This window comes from Taudactylus pleione, unplaced genomic scaffold (assembly GCF_031769625.1).
Source record: "Taudactylus pleione unplaced genomic scaffold, aTauple2 ptg000074l, whole genome shotgun sequence".
NCBI classification, from domain to species: Eukaryota; Metazoa; Chordata; class Amphibia; order Anura; family Myobatrachidae; genus Taudactylus; species Taudactylus pleione.
The window spans coordinates 1,345,272-1,357,844 of NW_028284476.1; the positions used below are offsets into that span (position 1 = coordinate 1,345,272).

Below are 12,573 nucleotides of genomic sequence, written 5' to 3' on the forward strand. Positions count from 1 at the left end.
CAGGATAGAGTTAAAGTGCATATATCTGACTATTTTATTACTTTTCCATTAAATATACGTTATTATACACTTTTCCACATTTTTATTGAGCACTAGCATAAGTCACCCAGATGTTGCTGGTGGAAAGCTGAAAGATTAAAGAGTTGGACTGTGCAAAGTGATTAAGCAGTTACTACAATATAACGATGTGTTTTCCTGTAATTCTATACGTCTCACACTGTATAATGGGCCAGATAAACTGTATTAGGCAGGTAACAATCTGGATGGGTAATTACATATAGCTTTGTGGCAGTGACATGAGAGGTTAATGGCTGGGGAGGCACAACTGGAGATGGGTCTGAGTGCTGGGAGCCTGTCTCACCCCTTACTCACTGTAACTCTCCCCTCATTACACTAAGAGTCTCATTCACACCCGCTAGCAAGCGGGTCGATGGTTGCGCAATGCGCGTGCGCAAGCCTCGTAGCGAGTGAGAAATTCACCCGCTCCATGGCTCGCTACAAACGGGGCGGCTGTCGATGTTGATCGACAGCTCGCCCCGTTTTATAGGCGGGGAGGGGGGGTGGCTGGACAAACGGAGGCGTTCCTGAAGGAACGCCTGCTGTTTGTGGGCGGCCCTACTGACATCACCAGTGATGTCAGTAGTGAGCTTCCTGCTCTATTAGAGCAGGAAGCTCACTGGGGCTTGCGGCAGATGAGACCCTATCACAAGAGTCTCGTCGCAAGCCCGAGCAGCCAGGAGGCCGGCTTTAAAAAAAAAAATGGCCACCCTCATTCAGAGCGAGCACTCGCTTTTTGCGAGCGGCTCTGAATGAGGGCCTAAGCTTCAGTGTCCATTGATTCTCCTATCTGCATCATTTTGTCTTCTCTTGCTGCTGCCTGACTGAGCTGAGTTAGCTCCAATCTCTAAACACGTCCAATGTGTCAATCAGTGCTTAAAGCATGATCACCATACTCAAAAGCATGCCTCTATAGACTATTAGCTCTCTTTCTGTGCATCTTACTGTTCATGGTGTGGCCCCGGCCCCCAGCTCTGCAAGCAGTGACTGTCTGACAATACAGAAGCAAGGATGCCTCATCTCCCATTTCCCTGCAGCATCAGGGCAAAGAGCAACAGGCAGATGAGAGTTTTAAACTCTTCCTCTGCTGCTTAGTGATGAGTTGCAGTTGGGTCTGTGCAACTGTGAAAACATGGAGCTCCACACCTCCCTTGCTGCAAACTAGACAGGTTCACTCTAGACCCCCTTGGAGGGAGCCAATCCCACCAGAATGTGGACAATTCAGGTGAGAGACAACTCTTCTCACCACAATATACACACGTCCACAGTGAAAGATACACAACCACACACTCACTGATACACATACATGCCCACACTTTGATAGGTACACACACATGCACACATTTGTGCATGTGCTGCTGGGATCTGTTCCTCTGTCGGCCTGACGCTACCGGGAATCGAACTGCCGGCCATGTGGCCGGCGGTACATATCGATTGCCACACAGGCATTCAGAGTCCCCGTACATACAAGCGCATACACACAAACACACTGCAACCCAAAAAAAACTGTAATATAATAGCGCTGCTGTTTTTTTTTGTTGTTCAGCTTGAACCACCTTATATTCACAGAAAATAACTCCTTCACAGAAAAAGCACTATTCTCCCATTCTACATATTCCAATGCAAGACGGTTATTATCTGTCTCCAATCCTTTGTAACAAACTTTCCATTATAATCTAAGATCTCAAAGTCATATATCCAAAATGGAAACAAAAGTATCTGTCCTTTAATACATAGGGTAAAAACCTTTACCATTCTCTTAATTAGCCAAAGTTTAATTTATCGGAAAAAGGAATATCCTCATGTACCATCACAAAATAGTCACTTTTTATTTCATTACAAAATATATATCCAGAAAGCACATCTTCTACGACTGCTGTTGAACTGTGTGTATAGGTCACATGACTACATCTGCCCCCCTCCAACATTCACTGTAAGTAAGGTCTGTTGCTTGCAATGTAGCCAGTACTATGATGCCTAAGTAATAACTAAGCCACTCAATGCCAGTGTACGGCTAGCGGTGGGTGATGAGGCCGGCTGGAGGTGCAGCACTGACAGGTGGTCACACTATGATTACAGGGTGCGGCACCTTTCCTCCCCCTGCCATGGGTACAGGAAGGGCTGACACAGTGATGTATGGATACAGATGTGTGCTCTACGTGCTCATTGTTCAATGTCCTTCGCTCTGTAATTTGGCAAGGGATGGGAGGACCCTCCCCTCCTCCTCTGTCAGCCATAGTAATGAGAGAGGAGGGGGAAATAGGTAACAGCAAGGACAAGAAGCCAGGTGCTTGAGGAAATTAGCTGCATCAATTTAGTGACCCCCAAGCACAATCTGATGGGGCCCTGCTCCTGCTGTCATCACAGGAAGGTAGGAATGCTTCATTATTGCTATCTGGCAGCAGAGCACTGACATGCAGTTACCCATTACTGTTTCCCCATGTGTGTGTGTGTATATACATGTAGTATTATTACTCTATACTTCTATAACGCCAATCACATGACGTAGCGATGTACAGAGAATATGTAGTCATTTATGCCAGTCTGTGGCCCATTGCAGCGTATGGTCTAAGGGGTGTAGGTTTGAAACCTTTGCGCACACTGTACTTGCCTTTATTATCTCCTCTCTGGGAGAAGCCCGTAGAGGCAAAGCAGCTGGCTACTTTTGTGGACAGGACAGGCTATCACGTCATTAGGCCCGGTGTCATTTCAGCCCCACCCCCTCCCTACGGACTGCGATTCCCAGTGGTACTATCTTCCCATCCTACCCAATTCACTGGGAACTGGGCAGAATGCGAGAGACAGGGTCGGCTCCAGGGGTCTGAGCACCCTGTGCTGGCCCATTACTATGCGCCCCCGAAATTGGGGGCGTGGCATTATTACCATAGACCACGCCCCCTAAGTGACATTATTTGGAGATGTGCCCGCATGGCACGCCTCCAAATAACGTCAGGCTGGGGGTAAAGCCCAGCCGTCCGTCACTGGCTGGGCTTCCCCCAGTCCTCTCCCGTCAGTGAATGGATTCCGCGCAAATGCGCACGCAGCATCCATTCACACTCTGGGGGTCTGGCACCACCGCGGCGGTGGGGGTCCCCATCCTCCCGATTTGACCACCCGCGGGCCACTTCGGCCCACGGGTGGAACAACGGGACAGTACTGTCCCGCAGAAATCGGGACAGTACTGTCCCGCTGAAATCGGGATGTTGGGGAAGGGTACGTCCTCTATGAGTGGCGCCCCTGTGCGATCGCACTGGTCGAACACCACTAGAGCCGGCCCTGGCGGGAGACCAGGACATTCTTCCAGGAGAGTGGGTAGTACCTATGTCTTTGAGACAAAGAAAAGAAGTTACAACCAATCAGACTATGCTAGATAAATGATAGCCAGGAGCTGATTGGTTGCAATGTGCAACTTTATCTCTCTGGAAGGTTTGATACATCTTCCCCTAATTCCATACACACAGCTTTTGCCAGGAGGTAATTACCCTACCAGTATGTTTTTGGAGTGGGGGCATTCCCATGTAAACACCGGGAGCACATCATACTGCCAACTCTCCCGGAACGGTTGGGAGGCTCGCGAAAATCAGGTGGCACCCGGCCACCCAGAAGTGTGGGCCAGTCTCTCAGAGCCTGACCGCGTCCGCCTGCTGCCACCCACTTCCACAGGTAAGTGGGCAGTCCAGGGGGGGGGGCAATGATGCAATTTTACTATAAGGCCAAATAATATATAGTTACACCCGTTATTTAATGAGGAGGCATCAATTCTCCGCACAGTATGAAAAATCAGAAAAAAAAAACAACTATATGGTGTAAGAATAAACATTGCTTATAGTTATAGCATAAATATGGGTATAAATTAATGACAGATGTGGCAGCACTTAGCAAGGAAAACAACAGGACGCAGTGGCTGAACTTTACCAACAATTCAGCACCCTGAAGAAAATGTTATTACATGGAAACATTAGCAAAGTTCAGCCAGTGCTCTCTGTCGTTTTTCATCCTAAGTGCTGCCGTACAATACCTGTAGTAATTGTTTATATATATATATATTTATTATTATTATTTATATGGCGAAACGTGTTCCGCAGCGCCTTACAAAGTACATAAACAAATAGGTTGACCAGTGACTTACAGAACAATACAATGCAGGACCAGGACATGGATAATATACATTTCTACGTTAGTGACCATAACACCCAGATAAGCAACAGAGCAAAGTAACCAAGTGTTAGGTGCCCGAGTGGGGAGTAAGGAGTAGATGAAAGTAGAGTAAGAAGCACAAGAGGGTAGAGGGCCCTGCTCGATAGAGCTTACATTCTAAAATATATTATATATATATATATATACACAAACACACACGCACATATACATACATACACACACACACTGTATAATATTTTTTTTTCATTTCATTACAAACTCTTCCATTGATGAACTGTCCCACATGCTTTCATGACTTCCTCAATGACACAGTATCCGTGCAGTCTGCGTTGCTTTGTGTTGCATTATGCTTTTATACATTTCACCTTTTCACATGGTGTTGTCAGAGTGAGAGGTTCATGTAACAGAGTTACTGCATACAATGAACCTCTGCTCTATGGCGCTCTGACAGCTTAGCACTGTAGGATCATGTGATCTGTTCTATCTATGGAAATGACAGAGTGCACCACTGACACCCAATATCACAGCAGCACACGCCGCGTCTTTACACAGACTTAACTACAGACTAACAAAATATACACATTACACATTAACACATAATAATATACATACTGATATTTTATTATTTTTTTTAATCTTAATGTTGCACAGAACACACAAACAAGTAATGTCTGCTCGGTCCTCTGGCTGTAAAAGCTCATCCCGGATTTGCAGGCCTGACTACCCCGCAGGATCCCTGTTTGTTGGGGGCCTAAAGTCCTTACTGGCAGCAGGGGACAAAGAAGCGGTCACTGCACTGCTCATAGATCAAGTCAAACATGTTGATGCCATTATTGAGCTCTCCAATGATGACTGGATGAAGGAGCCGACAGCACCAATCCCTCCACAAGTCTTACTGGGTAAGTAGCTCCTTCTCGCTTTCATATTATGGGGGAGATGTATCAAAGCTTGGCGAGAGATAAAGATCCAGCCAATCACCTCCTAACTGTCATTTTTCAAACACAGGCCCTGATTCAGAGCCGGACGCTCTGACAGAGCGCTCGCTCTGAATCAGGGCCTTCCTTCTTCATTTTTAGAGCGGCCTCCTGACTACTCGTATAGCTGTGGGCAGGGGCGGATTGGCCGTTAAAGTCACCAGGACATGTCCCGGGAGGCCGACCGGGCTGTGGTGGCTGCTTGCCGATTGTGGCCCTGCCCCCAGCAGAGCATCACTCCCCCATTCTTTATGGCATGCACTGGCAGCCCACCAGTGCCTGTCAGCGGCCCGCAGCTCAGACGAGAAGAAGCTGTCCTCGCGCGAGAGTACGAGAGCGCTCCCCCTGTCACCATTCCCCACCCAGACAGAACTGCACCACACAGAGTGAGTGACACACACAAAGAGGAATCAGATGCATAGAACCGCGGCCCTCAGCAGCAGAGCGATCAGTGCCCCAGGGGTAAGTCAAGCAATTTGTTTGATCTGAGTTTTATCTGCGGTCCACTGTTGACTACTGTGTGGTCCAGGTGTTTACTGGCACTCGACACTTTGATAAGCAGCCGCTTCCCCAGCACCCGGCAGCACGATAGGCCCAGCACATGGCCCCAACACCCGGTGGCAGGCTGTGCCCGGCACACTGCCCTGACACCTGGCGGCATTGATAAGCGGTTGCTTCCCCTGTATGCGGCACTACAGGGACAAACAGCCGCTTCTCCAGCACTCAGCAGCAGGACGGACATGCCACACGGCCCTCACACCCGCTGGTGGGCTGGCCCCCGCTTCCAGCGGCAGGACGGCCCCGCCAGGAGGTAGTCCCCAACACCTGGTGGCAGGAATGCCACGGCACCAGGCGGGAGGTAGGTACCCGGAAACAAAAGTACATTTTGGCTGTTTGGTACTGTGGGGGTTGGGGCAGGGCAACTGCTACTTCTTTAAGCTACCCTTTTATCCTTGCCACTGCCTGCCCCTAAAATCCTCCTTGCCTCCCCCCCAGTACTGCCCCAGCTATTTACCAATGCACCCTCCCTACCACCAGTACTGCCTGCCCCTAACCTACTCCTTGCCCCACAGTACTGCTCCAGCTGCCATCTACCCTTGCCCGCTCCCTACCCCAGCACTTCTTGCTCCTAACCTCTTCTTGCCCCTAGTATTGCCCCAGCTGCTATTCACCTTTACCCCCTCTCTACTCCCAGCACTGCCTGTACTGCACCAGCTGGTATCTATCCTTACCACCTTCCTACCCCCAGCACTGCCTTCCTCTAACCCCCTAACTGCCCCACTACTGCACCAGCTGGTATCTACTCTTATCCCCTCCCTATCCCCAGCACTGCCTGCTCTTACTCTCCTCTCACCCAGCTATACCCTAACTTCCCCTGCCTTATCCCCAAGCTCTACCCCAACTGCTACCTGCCCCCAGCACTGCCCCAAATGCTGCCTGCCCTCCCCCCAATAATATGTAATGGGATCCAGATATAGTGAAGTAAAACCCCCATTCTTTTAAGTGAGGGGTTATATTTGTGTATATATCACACACACACACTCTGGTTGGTTGAGACCTGAGTTGGTGGGGGCCCCTTAAAAATTTTGCTATGGGCCCGCAAAGTTCTAGATAAGTCCATGGACACAGAGGTGTGAGGTGCTGCCTTCTGACACACAGGATCACCTCTATAACTACACTTAGCCACTGAACTTACATTTACTGAAGATGAAGTATCTACACTCTTCTCATCCTCCTACTCTATTACCTCTCCTCTAGATCCTATACCCTCACAAATTAGTAAAGCTCTGTCTCCTGTGCTCATCCCAACCCTAACTAAAATCTGTAATCTCTCTCTTTCTACTGGCATCTTTCCATCACTGTTCAAGCATGCAGTGATTACTCCCATTCTGAAAAAACAAAATTCTGACCCTAACACTCTCTCTAATTACCGTCCTATCTCCCAGCTCCCATGCCACTCCAAGCTACTGGAGAGACTTGTCTACACCCGCCTCACACACTTTCTTAACACCCACAACTTATTGGACCCACTTCAGTCTGGCTTCCGTTCCCAGCACTCCACAGAGACAGCACTGACTAAGGTAGTAAATGATTTGGTCACTGCCAAGGCTAAAGGCCATTACTCACTTCTAATTCTTCTAGATCTCTCTGCTGCTTTTGACACTGTTGACCACTCTCTTCTCGTACAAACATTACAATCCCTAGGTCTTAAGGACACAGCCCTTTCTTTGTTCTCTTCCTACCTATCTGATCGCTATTTTTCTGTTTGTTTTTCTGATTCTGCCTCCTCTTCGCTACCTCTATCAGTTGGAGTACCGCAAGGCTCTGTCTTAGGTCCTTTGCTATTCTCAATCTATACCACCTGTCTTGGCAAACTAATCCGCTCTTTTGGATTTCAGTACCATCTGTATGCGGATGATACTCAAATCTACCTATCCTCTCCAGATTTATCACCATCTGTATTGGTCCGTGTCACTGAATGTATTTCTGCCATTTCATCTTGGATGTCATCTCGCTACCTGAAACTTAATATTTCTAAAACAGAATTAATTATATTTCCACCGGCCAATAACAGTTACCAATCTGATCTCTTTATCACTGTTGACAACTCAACAATCCACCCCACCCCACAAGCTCGCTGCCTTGGTGTCATCCTTGATTCTGAACTGTCCTTTGTTCCCCAAATTCAATCTGTCTCAAAATCATGTTACATACATCTAAAAAACATATCCAAAATTCGACCATATCTCACACAAGACACTGCAAAAACTCTAATCCATGCACTCATTATTTCCCGCATTGACTATTGCAATAGTCTCCTCACTGGTCTTCCCAAAAACAGGCTATCGCCATTACAATCCATTATGAATGCAGCTGCAAGGCTTATCTTCCTTGCCAAACGTTCATCGTCTGCTGCCCCGCTCTGTCAGTCCCTCCATTGGTTGCCGGTTTTTTACCGTATTCAATACAAAATATTGTTACTTACACATAAGGCCATTAACCGAATTACACCAACATACATCTCTTCACTCATCTCAAAATATCTCCCAACCCGACCTCTCCGCTCAGCACAAGATCTGCGTCTCTCATCCCCACGCATTACTTGCTCCCATTTACGGTTACAGGACTTTCTTCGGGCTGCACCCACTCTATGGAATGCCTTACCACACACAATAAGACTTACCTCTACTCTTCAATCCTTCAAGCGTTCCCTGAAAACTCACCTCTTCAGACAAGCTTATCAGATTCCAGAACCGACCACATAACCTTCATAGCTTCCATGTCTTATTACATCCCCTCTCACAGTCCACACATAACGTCACATATTGTCTTTCTTTCACATACTCCTGACATTTTGCCGACATTCCTGTGTGACTGGATCATGCAGCCCACCAAGAAACTCTGCATTCTGGCCGGACCAAATTGCAATATATAGCACCTATCCTTGTGTATCAATGCCTATTTCCCTATAGATTGTAAGCTTGCAAGCAGGGCCCTCTTACCTCTATGTCTGTCTGTTATTACCCTGTTTTGTTCGACTAATGTTTCCAATTGTAAAGCGCAACGGAATATGCTGCGTTATATAAGAAACTGTTAATAAAATAAATCACCGCAAGTTATATCCCTGGCATTTCAGAGAAGTCTTTCACAGAAGTGAAAGACTTCCACGGGGGAAGCTGACACTGGGCATGCGCACAGCTTCCGGGACTGGCCGAGGGCTGCAAGGAGAGAGATCGAAAGAGCTCTCTCCTGCCCCTAGAGCCCCCATAGGCAAACAGTAGTTTACACCATCTGAAGATGGTGTAAACTACCGGAGCGAAACTCCAAAAAGTTTAGATTTTTTTTTTAGAGTTTAGTACATAGGGGTCAGATTGTAGTCCCCATTGATAATAATGGGGCCTACAATCTAAAGTGCTAATTAGCACTTTGCCAGAGATTTCTGTGAAACCTCCTGCATTGTGATTGTGCTATTAGTACATAGGATCGATACATAAAATTATGCGGAAACTGCATTTTCGGCATAATTTTATTAAAAAAAAACGGCTTGATAGATAGGCCCCAAAATCTGCAGCTACAGTAGCACCATAATTTTCCTATTTAGTGAGCGTGAGTCTAGTCTACTTCATACCAAGCAATTTATTTGCATTCTTTCACTGCCTGAAGGGGCCAAAAAAAGTACTGTGCACTTTTATTGTATATGTCGTTATTGTGCTTTGATATGTCTGGTGTCAGTGTGCATTATTCTGGCTGAAGCAGATTTCAATTGGTGCTGGTTTTTTATAGATTTGATGGCTGGACTTGCAGGACCCCACTCAGAGGTTAGTTAAGATGGAGTAATATATAACAATGATATGTCATGAATGGTCTTGGAGGCAGAATACAGACATATAAATAACAATGTTTTGTACTGCTGGGGCAGGTTGGGGTATGAGGAGATGTGCACAGTAATCTGTGTGCCTTATTGTGGCTGCACAATTGCTGTCTATTTGCCCTGCAGAGATGGCAATTTAGAAGTTGGGCAGAATTATGGAGAGGAGGTTTAGAGATCAGTGCTGCAGGGTCACACAGAGGATAGATGACATTGGGCTCTATTTATTACAATCCGCATATTGAATGCAGATTGTAGTGTGATATTACCGAGTGAATTCGCATTGCGAATTCAGGCAATATCACAGGGATTTACTACAAATCCCTTACAGGGACAGAGCTTGCGATAAAGCTCTGTCCCTGCAAATCCCCTTCGGAGCCTTATCACGGTATTTTCGCAAAAAATACTGTGATTAAGTGCCCGCGCATGCGCCGACCGGTCGCCGCTGCTACCCCCCGCGAAGCCCCGCCCCCCGGTGCTAAGCCCCGCCCCTGCGATCACAGACACCCCCCCGCAACCCCCCCCCTCCCTTAATAGCACTTACCTGCATGCTCCGGGCCTTCGGTGATGTTCTCCATTCCTCCGGTCAGGTGATCTCCCATACTGCACTGGGACCTGATGACCGGGCCGCAGTGCACTATGGGAGACCAACTGACCGGAGGGGAGTCATCACCGGAGGCCCGATCACCGGTCCCTGGAGTCAGGTAAGTACATTTTTTTTACTATTTTTTTTATTTCTTCTTTTTACAGTAATCAGCTTGCGGTCTGTTTAGACCACACAGCTGATTACAGGGACCGACTCCCGGCTCTGCTCTCCGCGTTATTATCACAGGGCTTCCCCCGGTATTTTTTCACATTTTATTTTTAGTAACTCTGGTCGGATCACATTTCCCATTACAGTTATGGGAAATGCGATCTGCTTTACTAAAAATAAGTGATAATTAGGGGTTGGAGTAGAATTTTACGAATTCTACTCCAATTGCCCTGTAATAACTATAGGTGATACTAAAATAATGTGAAAAGGGTGTGAAAACACCCTTTTTCACATTATTTTAGTAAAAATAATGTTGATAAATAGAGCCCATTATCTGAGTGACTCATTTTATTTAGCTGGTTGAGAGGTATCACTGTTCACTCATTAACTATACAGTGTCAAAATAATTGCTATAAACAGAATATTATGCATTGTCTTTAATTGTCACCCTTGGGGAAGTCCTGATCTGTAAGTATCTGGAGTATCAAGATTTGGAAATGGATAATGAAAAACTCCAGTTCTGCTCTATCAATGCCCTAAAAGGCTAGGACAGCAGCATCAAGGGGTTTAGCTACAGCTATTAAAATGTTCTCTTCAACATCTAGTAATGCTGCTGCTGTCTTCTGCTGTTCTCCTAAATATATGGATCTGACATTCAGACACTATTGCTTATTGCTTTAGCCTTGCCTATCATCAATGTCTCAAGGTATAGTGATTTAGTAATCCCGCCTACTTTAATGTTGGCTCCGCCTACAGTTGAATTGGTGCCGCCCATGTGAGGCCACTAACAGAACTATTTCCAGGGCCACTTTTAGTCCCCAATCCGCCCCTGGCTGTGGGTGACCACCCACAGCTATAGCGAGTGGCCAGGAAGATGGTCGCGATTGTCAAGACCATCACGACCATCGGGCTTGCGACGAGACTTTTGTGGTAGGATCTCGTTGCCACAAGCCCTGGAGTGCTTTCGGCTCTATCAGACCCGAAGGCACTCCCACTGACATCACTTGTGATGTCAGTGGGGCCGGCCCCAGACAGTAGGCGTTCCCATGGAAACGCCTCCGTCTGGGCAGGCACGCCCACCAAAGGGGGCGTGCTGTCACTCAACATCGTCAGCACGCCCCCTTTGGTGCGAGACCCGGAGCGACGGATTGCTCGTCGCTATCCGGGTCTCGCGCATGCACACGACGGAGCCGCCTCCGTCATGCGCATGCGCACTGGGCCAACATCGACCCGCTTGCGAGCGCTCAGCGCTCGCGAGCGGGTCTGAATTAGGCCCAGAGTCCGTAAAGTGACAAGAGCTGATTGGTTGGTACTTTATATCTCTCCACCTTATCTGTTTCCAAGCTTTGATACATCTCCCCCAGGGAGAGAGAGATAACGTACTAAAGTAACTTTCTAAATATGCAAACTGTAACATTCATCAAATCTTCGAACAAGGACAAGTGGAGAGGTTGCCCATAGCAACCACATTCCAGCTATCATTTATCTAGCACATTCTATAAAATGATAGCTAGAAGCTGATTGGATGCTATGGGTGTCCTCTTTAGAAAGTTGATAAATCTCCCACACAGGATCATTGTTATGAAAAATCTAATTATTTTGTGCAGATTTTCTAGTTTATTAACAAGTGATAAAACATTAAATTCTTTCCTGAAAGGGCCTAAGAGGGTTTAGTAGCTTTCTCTACAGGCAGCATGTGTGATGTTATTAGCAGTGGCGGGCTGCAGGCCCTCCAGTAATATGTACCACCCGGAGGGTCTGCCTAGCAGTGACTTCCCAATAGAAGCGTTCTCTGCTAATCACAGCCGGACAGATAGCCCCAGGGGAGGTGTTTTCTCCCCCTGGGACTACCAGTCTGGACTGCAGTAGTAGAGAGCGCTTCCAATGGGAAGCCACTCCCTACTATTACCACAGCCCTTATCAGCTTCTAGGGGTTGCAGCCGATGCAGTCTCTAGAAGCTGGTGCTTCACGGGTCCTGCCAGATGCATAATGCATGTGCATTGCACCTGGCAGGAGCTGAAGAATCCAGGAGCTGGCCAGGCCCCCTGCAATAAAAAGGTAGGAGCCATCTCTGGTTATTAGACAAGGACACATCTTACCACTATCACTATCAGGTTGCTTCCTGCAAAACCGTAAAATGTAAATGACCACACCAGCTAATCTACCCGCCATTACACTCACAGGGACAGACTACATCCAGGACAGTGTTGGGTTGCAATGTGTGCAGTTGCACACATTGCCAGCATTACCTATAATAACT

The 12,573-nt window shown here is 47.3% G+C and overlaps 1 protein-coding gene across 2 annotated transcripts in view; it reads left to right on the forward strand.

Annotated features, from left to right (window-relative positions):
- Window positions 1-4,779: 4,779 nt before the first annotated feature.
- The window catches only part of ASB18 (ankyrin repeat and SOCS box containing 18), a 51,930-nt gene continuing 44,136 nt past the window's right edge, over window positions 4,780-12,573 (forward strand). For both annotated transcript variants that reach the window (XM_088467767.1, XM_088467769.1), the window contains exon 1: window positions 4,780-5,114. In XM_088467767.1, coding sequence (XP_088323893.1) covers window positions 4,856-5,114 — 259 coding nt within the window. In that variant the 5' untranslated portion in view covers window positions 4,780-4,855. The remainder of the gene's footprint in view (window positions 5,115-12,573) is intronic.